General features: G+C 38.0%; 1 protein-coding gene and 1 long non-coding RNA gene across 2 annotated transcripts; both read right to left on the bottom strand.

Annotated features, from left to right (window-relative positions):
* Positions 1-6,767: 6,767 nt before the first annotated feature.
* Positions 6,768-9,772, bottom strand: LOC146515485 (uncharacterized). Its single transcript, XR_014875300.1, has 5 exons — positions 9,534-9,772; positions 8,896-9,087; positions 8,069-8,236; positions 7,715-7,750; positions 6,768-7,410 (listed from the first exon to the last, which is right to left on the bottom strand). It is a non-coding gene; the product is annotated as an uncharacterized LOC146515485 (long non-coding RNA).
* Positions 9,773-11,656: 1,884 nt separating this feature from the next.
* Positions 11,657-17,944, bottom strand: LOC146515484 (actinia tenebrosa protease inhibitors-like). Its single transcript, XM_085168064.1, has 6 exons — positions 17,542-17,944; positions 16,704-16,895; positions 14,714-14,890; positions 14,076-14,267; positions 12,414-12,590; positions 11,657-11,898 (listed from the first exon to the last, which is right to left on the bottom strand). Exons 1-6 carry the CDS (start codon positions 17,687-17,689, stop codon positions 11,672-11,674), a joined length of 1,113 nt encoding a protein of 370 aa, XP_085024190.1. The 5' UTR covers positions 17,690-17,944; the 3' UTR covers positions 11,657-11,671.
* Positions 17,945-18,413: the final 469 nt, after the last annotated feature.

Raw genomic sequence — 18,413 nt, 5'->3', positions numbered from 1 at the left:
TTGCTAATTGGCTCGAATGTGCCAAAGGCTCTGGATGGCTCTGGATGTCATTAGAAGTGTTGGAGATGGACCGTATGCTGTTAAAACTGTCCTTGGCTGGATAGTAAACGGACCTTTGGGTGAGACTCAAACTGTAGCTCACAATCAGCCACAGATAAGTGTCAATAGAGTTTCAGTGGTGAAACTTGATGAGCTGTGGAATCAGCAGTTTAAAACTGATTTTCCAGAGTGTGCCAGAGATGAGAAAGAACCTTCTAAGGAAGACCAACAGTTTTTGGATAAAGTTTCCAATACTGCTAAGCTACATAATGGTCATTATTATATTGGACTCCCATTGAAAGACTTAAAGGTCTGCATGCCAGATAATAAAAGTGTTGCTGAACAACGCCTTCAGAATCTGAAGAAAAGACTTATGAAGAACTCTTCTTTTCTGCAGGACTATAACAGTTTCATGGAGGTTATGCAGAAAAGGTACCAGAAGACAACTTAGAACGGACGGATGGCAGGAAATGGTATTTGCCACACCATGGTGTTCTGCATCCGCAAAAGAAAACCCTTAGAGTGGTGTTCGACTGTAGAGCCAAGTATCATGGAGTGTCGCTAAATAGCAAGCTCTTACAAGGTCCAGACTTGACCAGCACGTTAATTGGAGTTCTGACAAGATTTCGTAAAGAACCTGTTGTCATTGCAGCAGACATTAAAGCCATGTTTCATCAGGTTAAAATACCAGAGGAGGATGGAGATATGTTGAGATTCCTTTGGTGGCCCAACGTAGATTACACTCAAGCCATGGTTGAATACAGGATGACAGTACATGTGTTTGGAGCAACATCATCTCCCAGTTGTGCAAATTTTGCACTAAGGAAATGTGCTGAAGATCATAAACAACAGTTTAGCCTTCAAGCCGTGGATACAATGTTGAACAACTTTTACGTCGACGACTGTCTCGTCTCAGCAGCCACAGAAGAGGATGCGATAGATCTCTATCATGAACTCTGTGCCATATGCTTGAAAGGAGGCTTTCCACTGAACAAATGGATAAGTAACAGTCGTAATGTGTTGGCTGTAATACCTGAAAGTAACAGAGCAAACAAAATAAAGGATCTAGACTTGATCAGTGATGAGCTTCCAGTGGAAAGAGTTTTGGGCGTTCAGTGGTGTGTTGAATCTGACGTTTTCAAGTTCAGAATCACTCTAAGAGATCGACCTTTGACAAAACGTGGCATCCTTTCTGTAGTCAGCTCTGTTTATGACCCCTTAGGAATGTTGGCACCAGTAATCTTAACTGCTAAAAAGATTCTGCAAAATCTGTGTCAAAAAAAGATTGGATGGGATGATGCATTACCTGATGCAGTTATACAGGAATGGACTATTTGGATGCAAGAGCTCTACAAGCTGGAGGAGTTCAAGGTTGATCGTTGTTTTAAAACCAACAGTTTTGGAACTGTAAAAACTGCTCAGTTACAGTTTCCATAGCTGTCCGCAGATGCATCTGAGGACAGCTTTGGAACAGTGACTTATTTGTTACTAAAGAACGAACGAGACCAGGCACGCTGTGCATTCATTATGGGAAAGGCACGTGTTGCTCCCTTAAAACCAGTTACAATCCCTCGAATGGAGTTAACTGCTGCCACCTTAGCAAGCAGAATGGATGTAATGTGGAAGAAAGAGCTGCAGATGGAACTGAAGGACTCAGTATTTTGGACTGATAGCACCTCTGTACTAAAATATATCAACAATAAAACAACAAGGTTCCGCACTTTCGTCGCCAACAGAGTTTCTGAGATTGTCAAAGTTTCAAATGCTCAACAATGGAGATATGTGGACACGGATAACAAGCCAGCAGATTTGGCTTCTCGAGGTTTAACGGTACAATCCTTTTTGAAAAATAAACAAACTTGGCTTTCTGGACCTCCATTTCTTCTACTACCACAAGAGGAGTGGCCTCAGAATCCTGATGAAGTGAAACAAATCTCATCAAACGATGCAGAAATTAAAACAACAGTGAATGCTGTTCAGACATCACAAGAAATGGATCCGGTTTCTCACTTCATTCAGTATTTTTCATCCTGGACTCGGCTGAAGCGTGCAGTAGCATGGATTCTGAGAGTTAAAAAACTGCTTCTGCATTACAGTAGAAGAAAACTACAGATTAAACATGATCCTGGACAAAATCATGAACTTCAAATGAAGAAACACTGTCTGGACACCAGCAGTCTCAAAGTTGAGGAGCTGATTAGCGCTGAAATGGCTATAATCTCCTTTTGTCAAAGGAAGCGGTTTGCTGATGAAATCTCCTGTTTAACAAAAGGGTTGAATGTTAAGAGAACCAGTCACATTTATAAACTTACTCCCATCCTGGAAGAAGGTGTGTTGAGAGTTAGTGGACGACTCAGTAGAACTGCAATGCCAGAAGAGAGAAAACATCCTGTTATTCTGGCCAAAGACTTCCACATTTCTAACCTAATCCTTCAACATGTCCATGAAGCGGTGGGTCATGGAGGTCGTAACCACATGTTATCCAAACTGCGTCAAAAATACTGGATTTCAGGTGTCACAGTACCTATAAGAAAAATTGTGGCTAAATGCGTTGTGTGTCGGCGCGTAAATGCCCCACCAGGACAACAGCAAATGGCAGACCTGCCCCTGCACAGAGTAACTCCCGATGAACCACCATTCACGTACGTTGGAGTGGACTATTTTGGACCATTTCTAGTGAAACGTGGAAGGACTACTGTAAAATGCTATGGTGTGATATTCACATGTTTAGCGTCAAGAGCCATTCATATTGAAATGGCATCATCACTGGACACAGACTCTTTTATCAATGCCCTTCGTCGCTTTATTGCCAGACGTGGTCAAGTAAAAGAACTGCGATCTGACAACGGCACCAACTTTGCGGGAGCCCATCATGAGCTGAAGGAAATGATAGCAGATTGGAATCAACATCGTCTACACAATACCCTTCTTCAAAAGGGCATTAAATGGACTTTCCATCCCCCAGCTGGCTCACATCATGGAGGTGTATGGGAAAGACTTATAAGATCTGTGAGAAAAATTCTTAATTCCACCTTAAATGTACAAAGTCTTGATGAAGAGAGCCTCAGGACTGTTTTATGTGAAGCTGAAGCTATTTTGAATGTATGTCCTATTACAAAGGCTTCTACAGATCCAAATGACCTTGAAGCACTTACTCCAAACCACCTGTTGCTTCTTAAGACTGCGCCATCATTACCACCAGGATGTTTTCAAAAAGATGACATATATGCTCGTCGCAGATGGAAACAAGTCCAATATATGAACGGGAGCTGGAAGCATGTAAATACAATAATAACCACTGCAGCCAAAAAGAGTGCCTGACGAGCCAAGTTGTAAATACGCTATTAAGACTCGACCGTGTTCGTGTTTTCCTCCGAAACAATAAGTTCCGTTGGAGCAGCCTTTCAACGCCTCTCTTTGTCTCTTGCTAGCAAAGTTGACCCAGACAACAAAGTAAAGATAGTTTTCGGCTACAAGCCCGACACGGAACCCGACGTATTAGCCAGACGTCCCTTTACGGATTTATGCCTTTACGGTTTGGAGCCGCAGACCTGTTTCATATATGCACGGAATAGTTTTCTATACGAGATCGCTGCAAAAAGTGCCTTACCTAATGTCCACCCTACTGTTACTTATTTTATATTAAGATTTAAAAATCTAGTTGGTATTCCTATGGTTAATAACCTTCACTAAAAGTAATAAAACACACATCAATAGAACATTCGTGTAGTTGTAAAAAGCATAATAATATATTAAGTAATCCAAAGTATTCAGAATACGTTACTCTCATTGAGTAATGTAACGGAATACATTACAAAATACATTTTTGGGCATGTATTCTGTAATCTGTAGAGGAATACATTTTAAAAGTAACGTTCACTGCAGATGGACAGCCGAGTCTTGTGACACTTCAAGGAAAGAGAATCAAGGAAACAGAAGACAGATAGTTTGAAAGAGGAGTGAAAAAGCCATCTATGTCCACCTTGAACGACCATCTTTGAACAGAGGCGGTGGCTTACGACACCAACTGCCTGCCATCTATAATCCAGTTTTGAGATCCCTTCCCAGATGCTTTAACGCCCACTCACATCCTGGGCCTTCTGACCTCAGGCAATCACGTGATAGGGTGGGGCTAGGTTTCACAATGAGTTCACCTGAAACCTTGGCTAATTGTGACCTACACCCGTTGTTACACCTTGGCTCGTGTGATTAGGTATAGGATCATTAGGGGGTCAATTGTTCCTCTGGAGGGGACACTCCTATGGGGCATAAATCTAGGACTCTCCACCATTTGACCTTAGAACTGAAGAAGCTTCTCAGACGAGAGATGGGACGTCATCAAGCTACTTAAAAAAGTCCAGACACTTTTCTTTCCAAACTCCTTAGACTATGATGACCTGGATGACTGAGAACCTTCACAGACATATGTAAATACCATTTCCAAGGGATTAAATGTGCAGTAAATACCAATGGTCAAAATGGAAGACAGCCATTATTCACTTGCAAGTCATAATATGAAGTCAGTAAAAACCAGTTATAACCAAAATAACAATTTCAGGAGTTCAGACGCAAGCTTAAACATAACCCTGACAGAAAACAACGAGAAGACATCAAGCTATGTGCTAATAGCCTGGCCCGTTATGAAAAGTAAACTTAGATTTTGAAACAGTTTTTTTTGTAATGATTTTAAATGAAGGCTAATTTAAGACAAAAACATTTTTATGTACCTAGAATGTCTTAATGTCAGATTTTAAAAGCCGAAAAGACAAACCTCCAAAACAGAAGGTGCTTCATCTTGCTGCTTGTCTTTGCGATATCTATCTATCTATATCTATATATATATAAGTGAGAAAATATTGTAAACTTCAGTGTGAGTGGGTGATCAGTATTGACCTTCTATGGATGAGTGACATCTTCCAAAGGTAATGGCAGAGCTATGGCTTTATTACCTTTATTGTATAAAGTGGATGGTTATATGTGATAATCTTTGATGTAAGGTGTGATGGGGCGTGGTCTGCGGTGCCACTGCAGGAGCGATGGACCCACCTGCATGGCATCTGCAATCATGCCTCGCCGGCTTGAAAATCTGCTCTGGGTCCTGAGGGTTGTTGTTGATGTGAGTCGGGCTGTGAGCTGGAAGGCTGCAGCCGACTGAGTGTGTTTGTAGCAGCCACCGGAGTTAATAAAAGATGCTGTAAAACATGCTTATAAAAACGTCATCGTGTCTGCTGTGGTATGTTTACCGAAGGCTTTAAAAAGAAAGTCATCCAACTATTTTCCTCTTCTTATGCAATTCAGGGTCCTGAGGGGAGCTAGAGGCTATGCTATCTGTCATAAGGTGAGAGAAAGGCAACACCCTGAGTAGGTCGCCAGTCCATGGCAGTGCTAACACATAGAGACAAATTCCATTCATTTTTACATTTGCACCTAGAGTCAATTTAGAATGACCAATTAACCTAAAACCCATGCATATCTTTGAAAGGGGGGAGGAATTCAGAGTAGCCAGAGAGAGCTCACACAGACATGGGGAGAACATGCAAACATCATACAGAAGGGCACCAGACGGGATTCAAATCCAGGACCTTCTTTCTTTGAGGTAACCACTGCATTAACCAAAAGAAAATCATATCTGGAATATCTTGAAACAGCAATTTATAGAGATAGATATTCTTTAATCAGGAAATAAGAATGGCGCTGGTGATAGCAGACAGGAGGTGGTTAAGAGCAGGCACTGTAAGCGTCATGGCAACCTTTGTACTGCCCTCTCATTTAAGCCAGATTGCATTTTGATGCTGTCACATTACTCACACCTGTTTAAAGAAAACAAATACATGATGATGAGTATGAATACCCCACATCTAGCATTTGTAATAACTTAGAAAATCTCCTGTCTCAGGTGATGCTGAAAAACTAGTTCATGCATTTATTGCTTCTAGGCTAGACTCCTTAAAACTTAAAAGGCCTTTGGCTGACCTGAAATGCTGCAACAAGACTAAAGGCTGGAAATAGAGAGCACATATTTCTCCTATATTGGCTTATTTTCATTACCTCCCTGTCAAATCCAGAATCCTTCTCACCACTTACAAGGTCTTAAATAATCAGGCTCCATCTTCTCTTAAAAACCTCATAGTAACATCCCAAAAAGAGTACTGCAGATTTACTTTTGGTTTCTGGGATATTTAAAAGTAGAATGGGAGTTCAGAGCCTTTGGCTTTGAGGCCCCTCTTCTGTGGATCCAGTTCGGATTCAGGAGACAGACATTAAGGGCAGACATTTTAAGATTAGGCTCAAAATTTCAGTTTTGATAGCGCACATAATTAGAGCTGGATTGGGTGACCCTGAATCCTCCCTTATTTATGCTGCAGTTGGTATAGGCTGCTGGTGGGGCCTTCCCATAATGCCCTGAGTGTTTCTTCTTCACTCACTATGTGTTTACACACCAATCTGCATTTAATCATTAGTTATTATGAATCCCTGGCTCGTTTCCAAAGTGTGCCTTTGTTCTGTCTTGTCTTTAAGTAAAAAAGCACCTTAAAAAGAAGGCTTTGTAATACACGGAGAACAACACTGAGAATATTTCCTGCAGTAGATAATAAACAGTAGATGGTAATTAACATATTTTGTGAACCTTTAGGACTGTTAAAAAGGCACTGAATACTGAGAATGCATTTTATGCAGCTAGTACAATACTCAAGCAACATAACATAATATTGTAAGATTTATGAATATCTAGCAAGAAAACAGAGAGTCAAAAGGCATCACAGGTTTAAACATATCATATCTGGTGTTTTTTAATTGGCACATGCATTCAGATTTAGTTCAGTTTTCAAGAAAACACTAGCTGATAATGCTGTTATATTTAAATAATTATGAGACCACAATACTAAAAGACCTTCAGGCAATTGTGCACACGTGAATAAGTATGAGAACCTAAAATTACACTTTTAGGTTCTCATACTAAGAAAACCTAAAAGTTTACTGTTGTTGTTGAGTGTTTTTCCCTCTTTTTCTGCTTCTGAGTGACAGGTGTCCAGAATTGCTGAAACACAACTCATAACACGTGAAATTACTTTCTGTATCTGACCAACACTTTAAAAAAGACAAAATTTTAAGTTTGTTATAACATAAGGCAAGAAAAAAATTGTCAATATGAAAAGTAGTTATTAAAAAGTGCTCAGAAAAATAATAGAATGAAAAAATCATTACTTTACATTTGTAATGTTGATTAAGTAAAACGTAAAATTGAGGATCACGTAAGACTTTTACATACACGAGGAAGAAAAATCAAAAGTTGATCATTGAATCAGTGACCACCATGATATTGTTTGATGGAGTCAAATGTTGTCCTGAATTATCCAGTCAAGTAAGGGCCTAAAGAAAAGAAAACAAAAGTTATATATAAAAAATAAATAAATAAATAAAAATCATTATATAAAAATAAAAATTATATAAAAACTGCTTAAAAGTGGACATTAACTGTTGAGTACAATCAAAACTCCACATAATATGGCAATTTAAAAAAGACCTGTTTAAAGATTAAAGACATTAAAGACAAAAGGTTGTTTCACCGCTCAGAATCTTCAAAATCTGTTAAACAGTATGTTGGCAACCAGGTAGGACTAAAGCAAACGTATCCTACATTGTCTCTTTTTAAATAAGAGTGTGATCTACTGACCAGTTGGAGTATCCACCTCATCCTCCTCAAGACCATCTAAAATCCAAAACAGTTCATGTCAGTCTTGATGCATGCTCCATCATCTACATAAGGACATCGAAAAAACATTGATTCTGTTTATTTGGACGTAGCATTTTCGAAATGTTTCTCCCACTGAAAACGTTACTTCCAGATGAACAGAATCAACTTTTTGGGAGTTCAGGTCAGTATGTATAAACACACATCACTGTGTTGTTTTGGATAGAATTATCACTGACTAATTCGTTTTTACAACATGTAATGATTTATTGAACACGTGTTAATATCTGAAAGTCTATAGAAAAAAAGAGAGCACATTGTGCTTGCACTTGACACCTGAGCAGGAGGAGTTGCAGCTGTTGTAGTCGTGAAATCTGTTTCCATTTCCAGAGCAACCAGTCCAAATGAATTCTTTGCATTTTTTATCACTGGAATCATAGTAGTACTTCATACAGTTGCCATTGCATCCACCTTCAGCTCTTTTTAGGAGGCAAGCTTTAGATGCTGTTCAGAGAAAATGTGCTCGTCATCGTCGTCATCATCATCATCATCATCATCATCATCATCATCAAAATAGGCATAACATTTGTTTTGGTTGTTCTAGCATTTTTAATTGTCATTATATTAAAGCTTTTTATCAGAGGTAAAATTTAAACACAAATATTTTAAATACTAACACAACATGTTTGAAGGCATTCGACTTTCAGACATGTAGACATCTTAAGCCTCAGTAAACATTTACCAAAGCCTCAGGCATGCTGCCAGTAGATTTTACCAAACTTACAAACACTAAAAATTGATTCTCTGAGAACTTGAGAAGTTCATTTTTAGAACTTGGTGACATCTGACTGGTGCTTAGTGTGAACACTTTGTTCCTACAGCCTCTCGTGAAGTAATTATATGTAGAAATGGTTCATATAAAAGTCTGAAAATCTTAACAAACCACAAATGTTCCTCTCTCTATATATAAGATTCTGCCTTGTCAGACAATTCATCCTCCGAAGTCCTCAGAAAATAAGGAAGTAGGACAATGACATATTTTTCATCTTGTCACATCTGCTTTTGGTGGTCATTAAAGATACATGACATACATTTACCATCTGAAGGTTATCGGTTAAACACAATAAATTATTCAGTTATTCTTTTGTCCTTATAAATCTTACCATCCATTGGGTAGATATTCTCTGCATTGGGTGAACAGTTTCTCATGCACTCTGCTTCATTTTCAAAGCGGTTGGCATTTCCTCCTTCACCTTTATATATGAAAGGACTGCACTGATCTTTGGTGGAATCATAATACACAGCAAAGTTGAAGCTTGAGCCATGACCTTCATTAGGAGTTAAATGACATTTATCTGATGGAATAGAAAATATAAGACAGTCACTGCACAATACACTGTGTTTCACTTAAAATCAGTGGATGCATTGCAGAAAACAGACTAAAAGAAAATCTATCAGACTAATACTGAACTGAAGAAGCTTCTCGGATGAGAGGTGAAATGTCTTCAAGCAACTTAAAGAAGTCCAGATGCTTTTCTTTGCAAGCTCCTTTGACTATCAGACTAATAGATACTGATAGATTGCAGGTAAGAAATCCAAAATTCTTTTTATTTTAAATGGTGGATTTCATTTCCAGTAACTTGTATCTAATCATTTGTTGTCCATATTGGAGAAAACATGTATAGGTGTCCCGTGCTTTGGATAGAATTAGCACTGACCTATTAAACGTACAGTGATTTATTGACATATGAACACAGTATCTGGAAGTGTGTGTAGAAGAAAGAGAGCCCACTGTCCTCACCCTGGATAACAGCACAGGTGGAATTGCAGCTGTTGTAGTCAAAAAATCTGTTTCCATTTCCGAGGCATCCTGTCCAAATGAATCTTTTGCATTTTTTATCAATGGAATCATAGTAGTATCTCAAATATCTGCCATTACATTCACCTTCAGCCTTTTCTAAGGTGCAACCTTTAGATGCTGTGTAGAGAAAACATCACCATAATTATCATCATCATCATCATCATCATCATCATCATCATCATCATAGTAATTAAAATAGTCAAAGCAGTTGTTTTTAATGTTTCCAGTTATTTTATCTACTAAAAATCTCAGGTGAGTTTGAATCTCAGTAACATTGACCTAAAAATTAGATTAGTTTTGTTATCATTAGCTTCTGTAATTTTAGCCTTTTTAATATAATTGATTGAATGGTTTTTGTCAGAGCCAAGATTTAAGAAATTCGCCACAGATATGAAGTTTTCTCATTTCCTTATTGTTAAAAACTTAGTAGTAACTTAGCTAGTGATCTCTCCACCTGGGTCAAAAATAGGTCTTAGTTACAGTTCCTCCAAGTGAAGTGTAACCATGGCACACTTGGGGAATCTGTAACAGACTGTATTCTTTTGGTATTTTGTTATTTTTAGTGAAATGTTATCGCTCTATAAAAAGCATCTAATTCACAAGCATGACCTGCAGACCTGAAGTCTACAGTTTTCCTGGTCGCCATGTGAACAATGTCACGATTTTAACACTGATAAAAGTAGTAACACAGAAGGCCAAAGCAAGACAAAATGAACCTTAAGTAAAGATGTCAGGACAGAAACTAGAGCTTCACCTCACAAACGCAAAAAAGCTGTTGTGGTTGGGCATGAAAATCAATAGATCTTCTTAGTGGATGGGGAACATCGGGTTTCATAGGCTGTGACCTCAGGTCTGTTATGTAAATGTGGACAAGTATGGTATTCACAGAAACACTGGAATCTCAGCTAAAAGCTCATACAAACCATTTCTATGACCAGCGAACACAGCTAAAACAAAAAAGAAATAAAAGAGCAGGTAAACAAATTCTGCAATCGCTCATTCACCTCACACCACATAAGCAGACGAGTAACAGCTCTACTGAAAACCGACATCTGACAGCTTCATCACGCTCTGACCCAAATTCAGCAGAACCAGCAGAAAAACAGTAAAAACAGTAGTATGTAGCATTAATCTTTATCTTACCTGTGCGGTCTTGCTTCAAAACTTTGTACATCACTGTTACTGAATAACTCCATCTCCCACAATGCCTCAGAGCAACCCCCCTCCCCCCGCCACACACACACACACTGTTTTATCATCTGATTTAATATTTACACCTCTGCTGAAGTCTCACAAGAGCTAGCTTTATTGTGATACCAAGATTGTTCACAAAGAGTTTGTAATTACAGAGAAATACTATATTAATTTTGGGGCATGTCATTTTTGAGCAGGAACATCAGAAATTAAACTTGGCATTGATTTAAAGCCATGTAATGAACATTTGGATGAACAAAAGCTGTTCAGTAAAAAGGGAAGTTAAGTTTTCTAAGAGCATATACTGATATTCCATTAAAATAAATAAACGAAATGCATTTCACTGTAGTAACGAAGAAATTGCCAGAATGGAAATGTGTTTTGGTCCTTGCTATTTGCTCTTCTAGCCCTAATTTGCACTGCCACAGACAGAGCGAAGCACACTGACACATCTCTTTGATGGGCAGGTATGTTGGAGAAGATGTTCTTTTAGTGCAAATCATAACTATCTTGCAGGTTATCTGCATTATTTCCCAGCATGTTTGAGCTGTTTGGGGCAATTTGTCTGCAGTGCCAAAAAGTGTAACAGTCCTGCTCTATAAACAGTTGATAGCATTAGTGCTTCGATCCTACAGTCTTTTGTGCGAGGTAAATACATGCTAAAATGATCCAAGAAAAAGGTCAACCTTCATATCTCAAGAAAGTCTCTCTCTCTCCCTCTCTTTCTTTCTCGATGTGAGATTTATCTTATTAGTCAATTCATGCTCCTCAGAAAACAAGGAAGTAGGAGAAATCTTTAGTTTCCATCCACTCTTGGCATTCTTTGAAGATTACATTACATTTTGCATTTTAAGATCTTAAGGTCAGACGTTAAACATAGAAAATTATTCAGTTGTTCTTTTGTCCTTATAAATCTTACCATCCATAGGGTAGATATTCTCTGCATTGGGTGAACAGTTTCTCATGCACTCTGCTTCATTTTCAAAGCGGTTGGCATTTCCTCCTTCACCGTTGTATAGGAAAGGAGTGCATTGATCTTTGGTGGAATCATAATACACAGCAAAGTTGAAGCTTGAGCCATGACCTTCATCAGGAAATAAATAACACTTATCTGATGGAATAGAAAAAAATAATCTGTGAAACACATTTTATTAAGAAAATGTAAGACAGCCAATGCACAATACACTGTCTGTTTCAGCTAAAATCAGTAGATGCATTGCAGAAAACAGACTTTATAAAAGAAAGTCTTTAAATAATCTTCAACAGGCAGACAAATAGATACTGCAGGTAAGAAATCCAAAACTCTGTTTTCATTTAAAAATGATGCATTTCTATTTCAATAACTACAGAATGCAATGATTTGTTTGATTTTTTTTATAAAAAGTTTCTAAATTGCACATTTAAGAGGACTGGTCCTCAGTGTTAAGTAACAAAGAATGAGTGAATTAATCATCTATTTTAAATATTTATTATTAACAAAGTCTAGAAAAAACACATGTAACTGTCCTGAATTTTGGATAGAAGTATCACTGACTAATGATTTTAGAACATGTAATGAGTTATTGATATATGAACGTGTAAATATCTGAAACTATGTGTAGACGCAACAGAGCACACTGTTCTTACCTTTGACACCTGAACAGGTGGAGTTGCAGCTGTTGTAGTCGTGAAATCTGTTTCCATTTCCAACGCATCCGGTCCAAATGAATTCTTTGCATTTTTCCTCCCTGGAATCATAGTAGTACTTCACACAGTTGCCATTGCATCCACCTTCCGTTTGTTTTAGGAGGCAAGCTTTAGATGCTGTTCAGAGAAAATTTTGTTATCATTATCAAAATAGGTATGACTGTTGTTTTTAATCTTTTGGTTTTCCATTTTGTTAACAGATTTCACCAAACTGACAAAGTCAAAGGACATTTTATCTATATTTCTTACATTTTACATAGTTTTATAAGTAAATATAATTGTTAGTGTTTTCTCTCTTTCTTTCTTTCGTTTTTTAAATACTATAGTTAGTTCCTATACAGGCATTACCCAAAGTGGGGGAGAAAGAGCAAAACCACAAACCAAAACCACTGTAAGCCTACTAAGACCATTACACTGAGTTATAATATTACCAACAACCAAAGAGAAATCAGTGTACTGCTCACCTGTCAATGGGGTCATGAAAAGAGAAGAAGAAAGACCTTTTTAGATACATATACTGATTGTCCATTAAAATAAATAATCTAGATACAAACAACCTTTATTTGTAAATGGTAAATAGCCTGCATTTGTATAGCGCTTTACTTGGTCCTAAGGACCCCAAAGCGCTTTACACTATACACAATCATCCACCCATTCACACACTGGTGATGGCAAGCTACATTGTAGCCACAGCCGCCCTGGGGCGCACTGACAGAGGCGAGGCTGCCGGACACTGGCGCCACCGGGCCCTCTGACCACCACCAGTAGGCAACGGGTGAAGTGTCTTGCCCAAGGACACAACGACCGAGACTGTCGGAGCCGGGGCTCGAACCGGCAACCTTCCGATTACAAGACGAACGCCCAACTCTTGAGCCACGATCGCCCTATTTGTCACATACACAATCATACAGAGGACGATATGTAGTGAAATGCTTGTGTCAAGCTGAGGACATAGCTGTGCCATTCCAGGGCTTGGTTTTAGCATGGGCGGTCTGCAACTCCTGCTCCGAAGGTGTGTAGTTTTATCACTGTACTATCCAGATGCTGATACACTTCACTATAGAAGAAATTGTCAGAATTTAAATTCTAGCAGTTTCACTAGCAATCTTAATTTGCACTGTCACAGGACTACACACAAAGATATACACTGACATATTTGTGGAAAAAGTCTCTGACCCTTTGGGCTATTATGGCTAAAGAAGATTGACATCTCTGTGACTGATGATGGATTCAAAGATGCTTAATCCCCAAGTGTACCATGTAAAATCATCACCGTTTTGTATACAATTTGAGTTCATGTTAACTGTAGTGTAAAGCATAATAATCTTGCAGATTATCTACAATGTTTCCCTGCATGGTTGATCAGTTTGGGACAATTTGTCTGCAGTGCCAAGAAAGTTAGAAATGTTTTGAGAAGTATGCTGAAGGAATTGTAAAATCATAATTAGTAGTCCTGCTGCTCTTTGAGCACTTGGTGGCATATGGCTATTGCACAATGTGAACTTTGTACATGGTGTACATGACATTATATTTTGCATCTTACCATCTAAGGGTTATCAGTCAAACATAATAAATTATTCAGTTATTCTTTTGTCCTCTTACCATCCATTGGGTAGATATTCTCTGCATTGGGTGAACAGTTTCTCATGCACTCTGCTTCATTTTCAAAGCGGTTGGCATTTCCACCTTCACCTTTATATATGAAAGGACTGCACTGATCTTTGGTGGAATCATAATACACAGCAAAGTTGAAGCTTGAGCCATGACCTTCATTAGGAGTTAAATGACATTTATCTGATGGAATAGAAAATATAAGACAGTCACTGCACAATACACTGTGTTTCACTTAAAATCAGTGGATGCATTGCAGAAAACAGACTAAAAGAAAATCTATCAGACTAATACTGAACTGAAGAAGCTTCTCGGATGAGAGGTGAAATGTCTTCAAGCAACTTAAAGAAGTCCAGATGCTTTTCTTTGCAAGCTCCTTTGACTATCAGACTAATAGATACTGATAGATTGCAGGTAAGAAATCCAAAATTCTTTTTATTTTAAATGGTGGATTTCATTTCCAGTAACTTGTAACTAATCATTTGTTGTCCATATTGGAGAAAACATGTATAGGTGTCCCGTGCTTTGGATAGAATTAGCACTGACCTATTAAACGTACAGTGATTTATTGACATATGAACACAGTATCTGGAAGTGTGTGTAGAAGAAAGAGAGCCCACTGTCCTCACCCTGGATAACAGCACAGGTGGAATTGCAGCTGTTGTAGTCAAAAAATCTGTTTCCATTTCCGAGGCATCCTGTCCAAATGAATCTTTTGCATTTTTTATCAATGGAATCATAGTAGTATCTCAAATATCTGCCATTACATTCACCTTCAGCCTTTTCTAAGGTGCAACCTTTAGATGCTGTGTAGAGAAAACATCACCATAATTATCATCATCATCATCATCATCATCATCATCATCATCATCATAGTAATTAAAATAGTCAAAACAGTTGTTTTTAATGTTTCCAGTTATTTTATCTACTAAAAATCTCAGGTGAGTTTGAATCTCAGTAACATTGACCTGAAAATTAGATTAGTTTTGTTATCATTAGCTTCTGTAATTTTAGCCTTTTTAATATAATTGATTGAATGGTTTTTGTCAGAGCCAAGATTTAAGAAATTCGCCACAGATATGAAGTTTTCTCATTTCCTTATTGTTAAAAACTTAGTAGTAACTTAGCTAGTGATCTCTCCACCTGGGTCAAAAATAGGTCTTAGTTACAGTTCCTCCAAGTGAAGTGTAACCATGGCACACTTGGGGAATCTGTAACAGACTGTATTCTTTTGGTATTTTGTTATTTTTAGTGAAATGTTATCGCTCTATAAAAAGCATCTAATTCACAAGCATGACCTGCAGACCTGAAGTCTACAGTTTTCCTGGTCGCCATGTGAACAATGTCACGATTTTAACACTGATAAAAGTAGTAACACAGAAAGCCAAAGCAAGACAAAATTAACCTTAAGTAAAGATGTCAGGACAGAAACTAGAGCTTCACCTCACAAACACAAAAAAGCTGTTGTGGTTGGGCATGAAAATCAATAGATCCTCTTAGTGGATGGGGAACATCGGGTTTCACAGGCTGTGACCTCAGGTCTGTTATGTAAATATGGACAAGTATGGTATTCACAGAAACACTGGAATCTCAGCTAAAAGCTCATACAAACCATTTCTATGACCAGCGAACACAGCTAAAACAAAAAAGAAATAAAAGAGCAGGTAAACAAATTCTGCAATCGCTCATTCACCTCACACCACATAAGCAGACGAGTAACAGCTCTACTGAAAACCGACATCTGACAGCTTCATCACGCTCTGACCCAAATTCAGCAGAACCAGCAGAAAAACAGTAAATACAGTAGTATGTAGCATTAATCTTTATCTTACCTGTGCTGTCTTGCTTAACAGTGTTTTGTACATATAATGTACATGTAAATGTCATTTTTGAGCAGGAACATCAGAAATTAAACTTGGCGTTGATTTAAAGCCATGTAATGAACATTTGGATGAACAAAAGCTGTTCAGTAAAAAGGGAAGTTAAGTTTTCTAAGAGCATATACTGATATTCCATTAAAATAAATAAACGAAATGCATTTCACTGTAGTAACGAAGAAATTGCCAGAATGGAAATGTGTTTTGGTCCTTGCTATTTGCTCTTCTAGCCCTAATTTGCACTGCCACAGACAGAGCGAAGCACACTGACACATCTCTTTGATGGGCAGGTATGTTGGAGAAGATGTTCTTTTAGTGCAAATCATGACTATCTTGCAGGTTATCTGCATTATTTCCCAGCATGTTTGAGCTGTTTGGGGCAATTTGTCTGCAGTGCCAAAAAGTGTAACAGTCCTGCTCTATAAACAGTTGATAGCATTAGTGCTTCGATCCTACAGTCTTTTGTGCGAGGTAAATACATGCTAAAATGATCCAAGAAAAAGGTCAACCTTCATATCTCAAGAAAGTCTCTCTCTCTCCCTCTCTTTCTTTCTCGATGTGAGATTTATCTTATTAGTCAATTCATGCTCCTCAGAAAACAAGGAAGTAGGAGAAATCTTTAGTTTCCATCCACTCTTGGCATTCTTTGAAGATTACATTACATTTTGCATTTTAAGATCTTAAGGTCAGACGTTAAACATAGAAAATTATTCAGTTGTTCTTTTGTCCTTATAAATCTTACCATCCATAGGGTAGATATTCTCTGCATTGGGTGAACAGTTTCTCATGCACTCTCTTTCATTTTCAAAACGGTTAGCATTTCCTCCTTCACCGTTGTATAGGAAAGGAGTGCATTGATCTTTGTTAACATCATAATACACAGCAAAGTTGAAGCTTGTTCCCTGGCCCACATCAGGAGGTAATAGACAGAAATCTGTTGAAAAAGAAATAAAGTACTGTAAGATTTCTTGTATAGGCGACATTTGATTTAGGTGTTTTGGTTTTAATCAAGTTCTGCACTTCATAATGATCATAAGTAGCATTGGGCCACAATATGTTGTTTTAGTAGAAAACACGAACACATATTTTTTCACATACATTTTCAGACCTCTTGCTTTTGAATGATTTCAAAAGTTCTTTCATCTAAAAATTCACTGGACATTGTTGGAAAATGATCCTGTTATTACCTCTTGGGTGCTAAAATTAATCTCATCATGCTCACAACTGATGGGCTCGGACAGAAATTATCTCATTAGTTAAACGTTTGGCATTATAGAGGAAGAAATCATCCAGTCAGCTTTGAAAGGCTGTCAAGAGTATATAAATAACATTTCCAGGGGATTAAATGTGCAGTAAACACCATTGGTAAAAGTAGAAGACAGTCATTATTCACTTGCAAGTCACAATATGAACATGAAGTCAGTAAAGACCTAAAATACAATTTTAGGATTTTAGATGTAAGCTTAAACATAACCCTGACAGAGAACGACCAGAGGATCAATAAACTTTGTTTTAAATAGTGCCTTCTTTAAATGAAATGTAAATTACCTCTAATTTAAGACAAAAACATTTTTATGTACCTGGAATGTTTGAATGGCTGATTTTGAAAGCTGAAAGGACAAACGCCCAAAACAGAAGGTGCTTCATCTTGCTGCTTGTCTTCAGGATATCTTTCACAAGTGAGAGAAGGTTGTAAACTGCAGTCTGACCTTTGGAGTTTCTCTGCATGGTGACACCTTCCAAATGTAAGGTAGTCCTATGACTTTATTACCACTACTGTATAGAGTTTATAGCCAGATATAAATGATTTATAGATCACAAAAAAAACAAAAAAAACAAAAAAAAAAAAACCAGAAACATGTATTTTGACCACCTGCACTACAGCAGAAATCTACACAGACGGAGTGAGGCATACTCTATGTCTACAAAAGCCAGGGAATTTTTGTAAACTAACTTGCCCTGTCCTAGCATTACAAGAGAGGGTTACTCTGTCTTATTATTTGGCTGTTATTTCTACAATACTTACATCAGCTTTCCACTCTTAGATTTTTAGCATTAATGTATGATCATGTTTGATGTGAGGCTTTCTGTTAAAAAGAAAGTCATCTATCCATTTTCCTCTGCTTATCCAGTTCAAGGTCGTGGAGCTCAGCAAAGCTGGAGGGTATGCCAGCTGTATGTCATAGGGATGTTAGGCTACACCCTGACTAGGTCACCAGTCTGTTGCAGGGCTAACACAGACAGACAGATACCACTGGCATTCACGTTCACTTCTGGAGTCAATTTAAAATCACAAATTAACCTGAACCCCGTGCACAACTTTGGAATGCAGGAGAAAGCCAGAGTACCCAGAGAGAACCTGCACAGAGATGCTTCCATCCCAAAAATGTTTTTGGGGTGGAAGCACCACACAGAAGGGGCTCAGACTGGATTCAATACCAGGATCTTATTT

This window comes from Neolamprologus multifasciatus, chromosome 7 (genome assembly GCF_963576455.1).
Source record: "Neolamprologus multifasciatus chromosome 7, fNeoMul1.2, whole genome shotgun sequence".
Taxonomy (NCBI): domain Eukaryota; kingdom Metazoa; phylum Chordata; class Actinopteri; order Cichliformes; family Cichlidae; genus Neolamprologus; species Neolamprologus multifasciatus.
The sequence above is the reverse complement of the archived record's forward strand: the minus strand, read 5'-3'. Positions and strand labels throughout refer to the sequence as shown.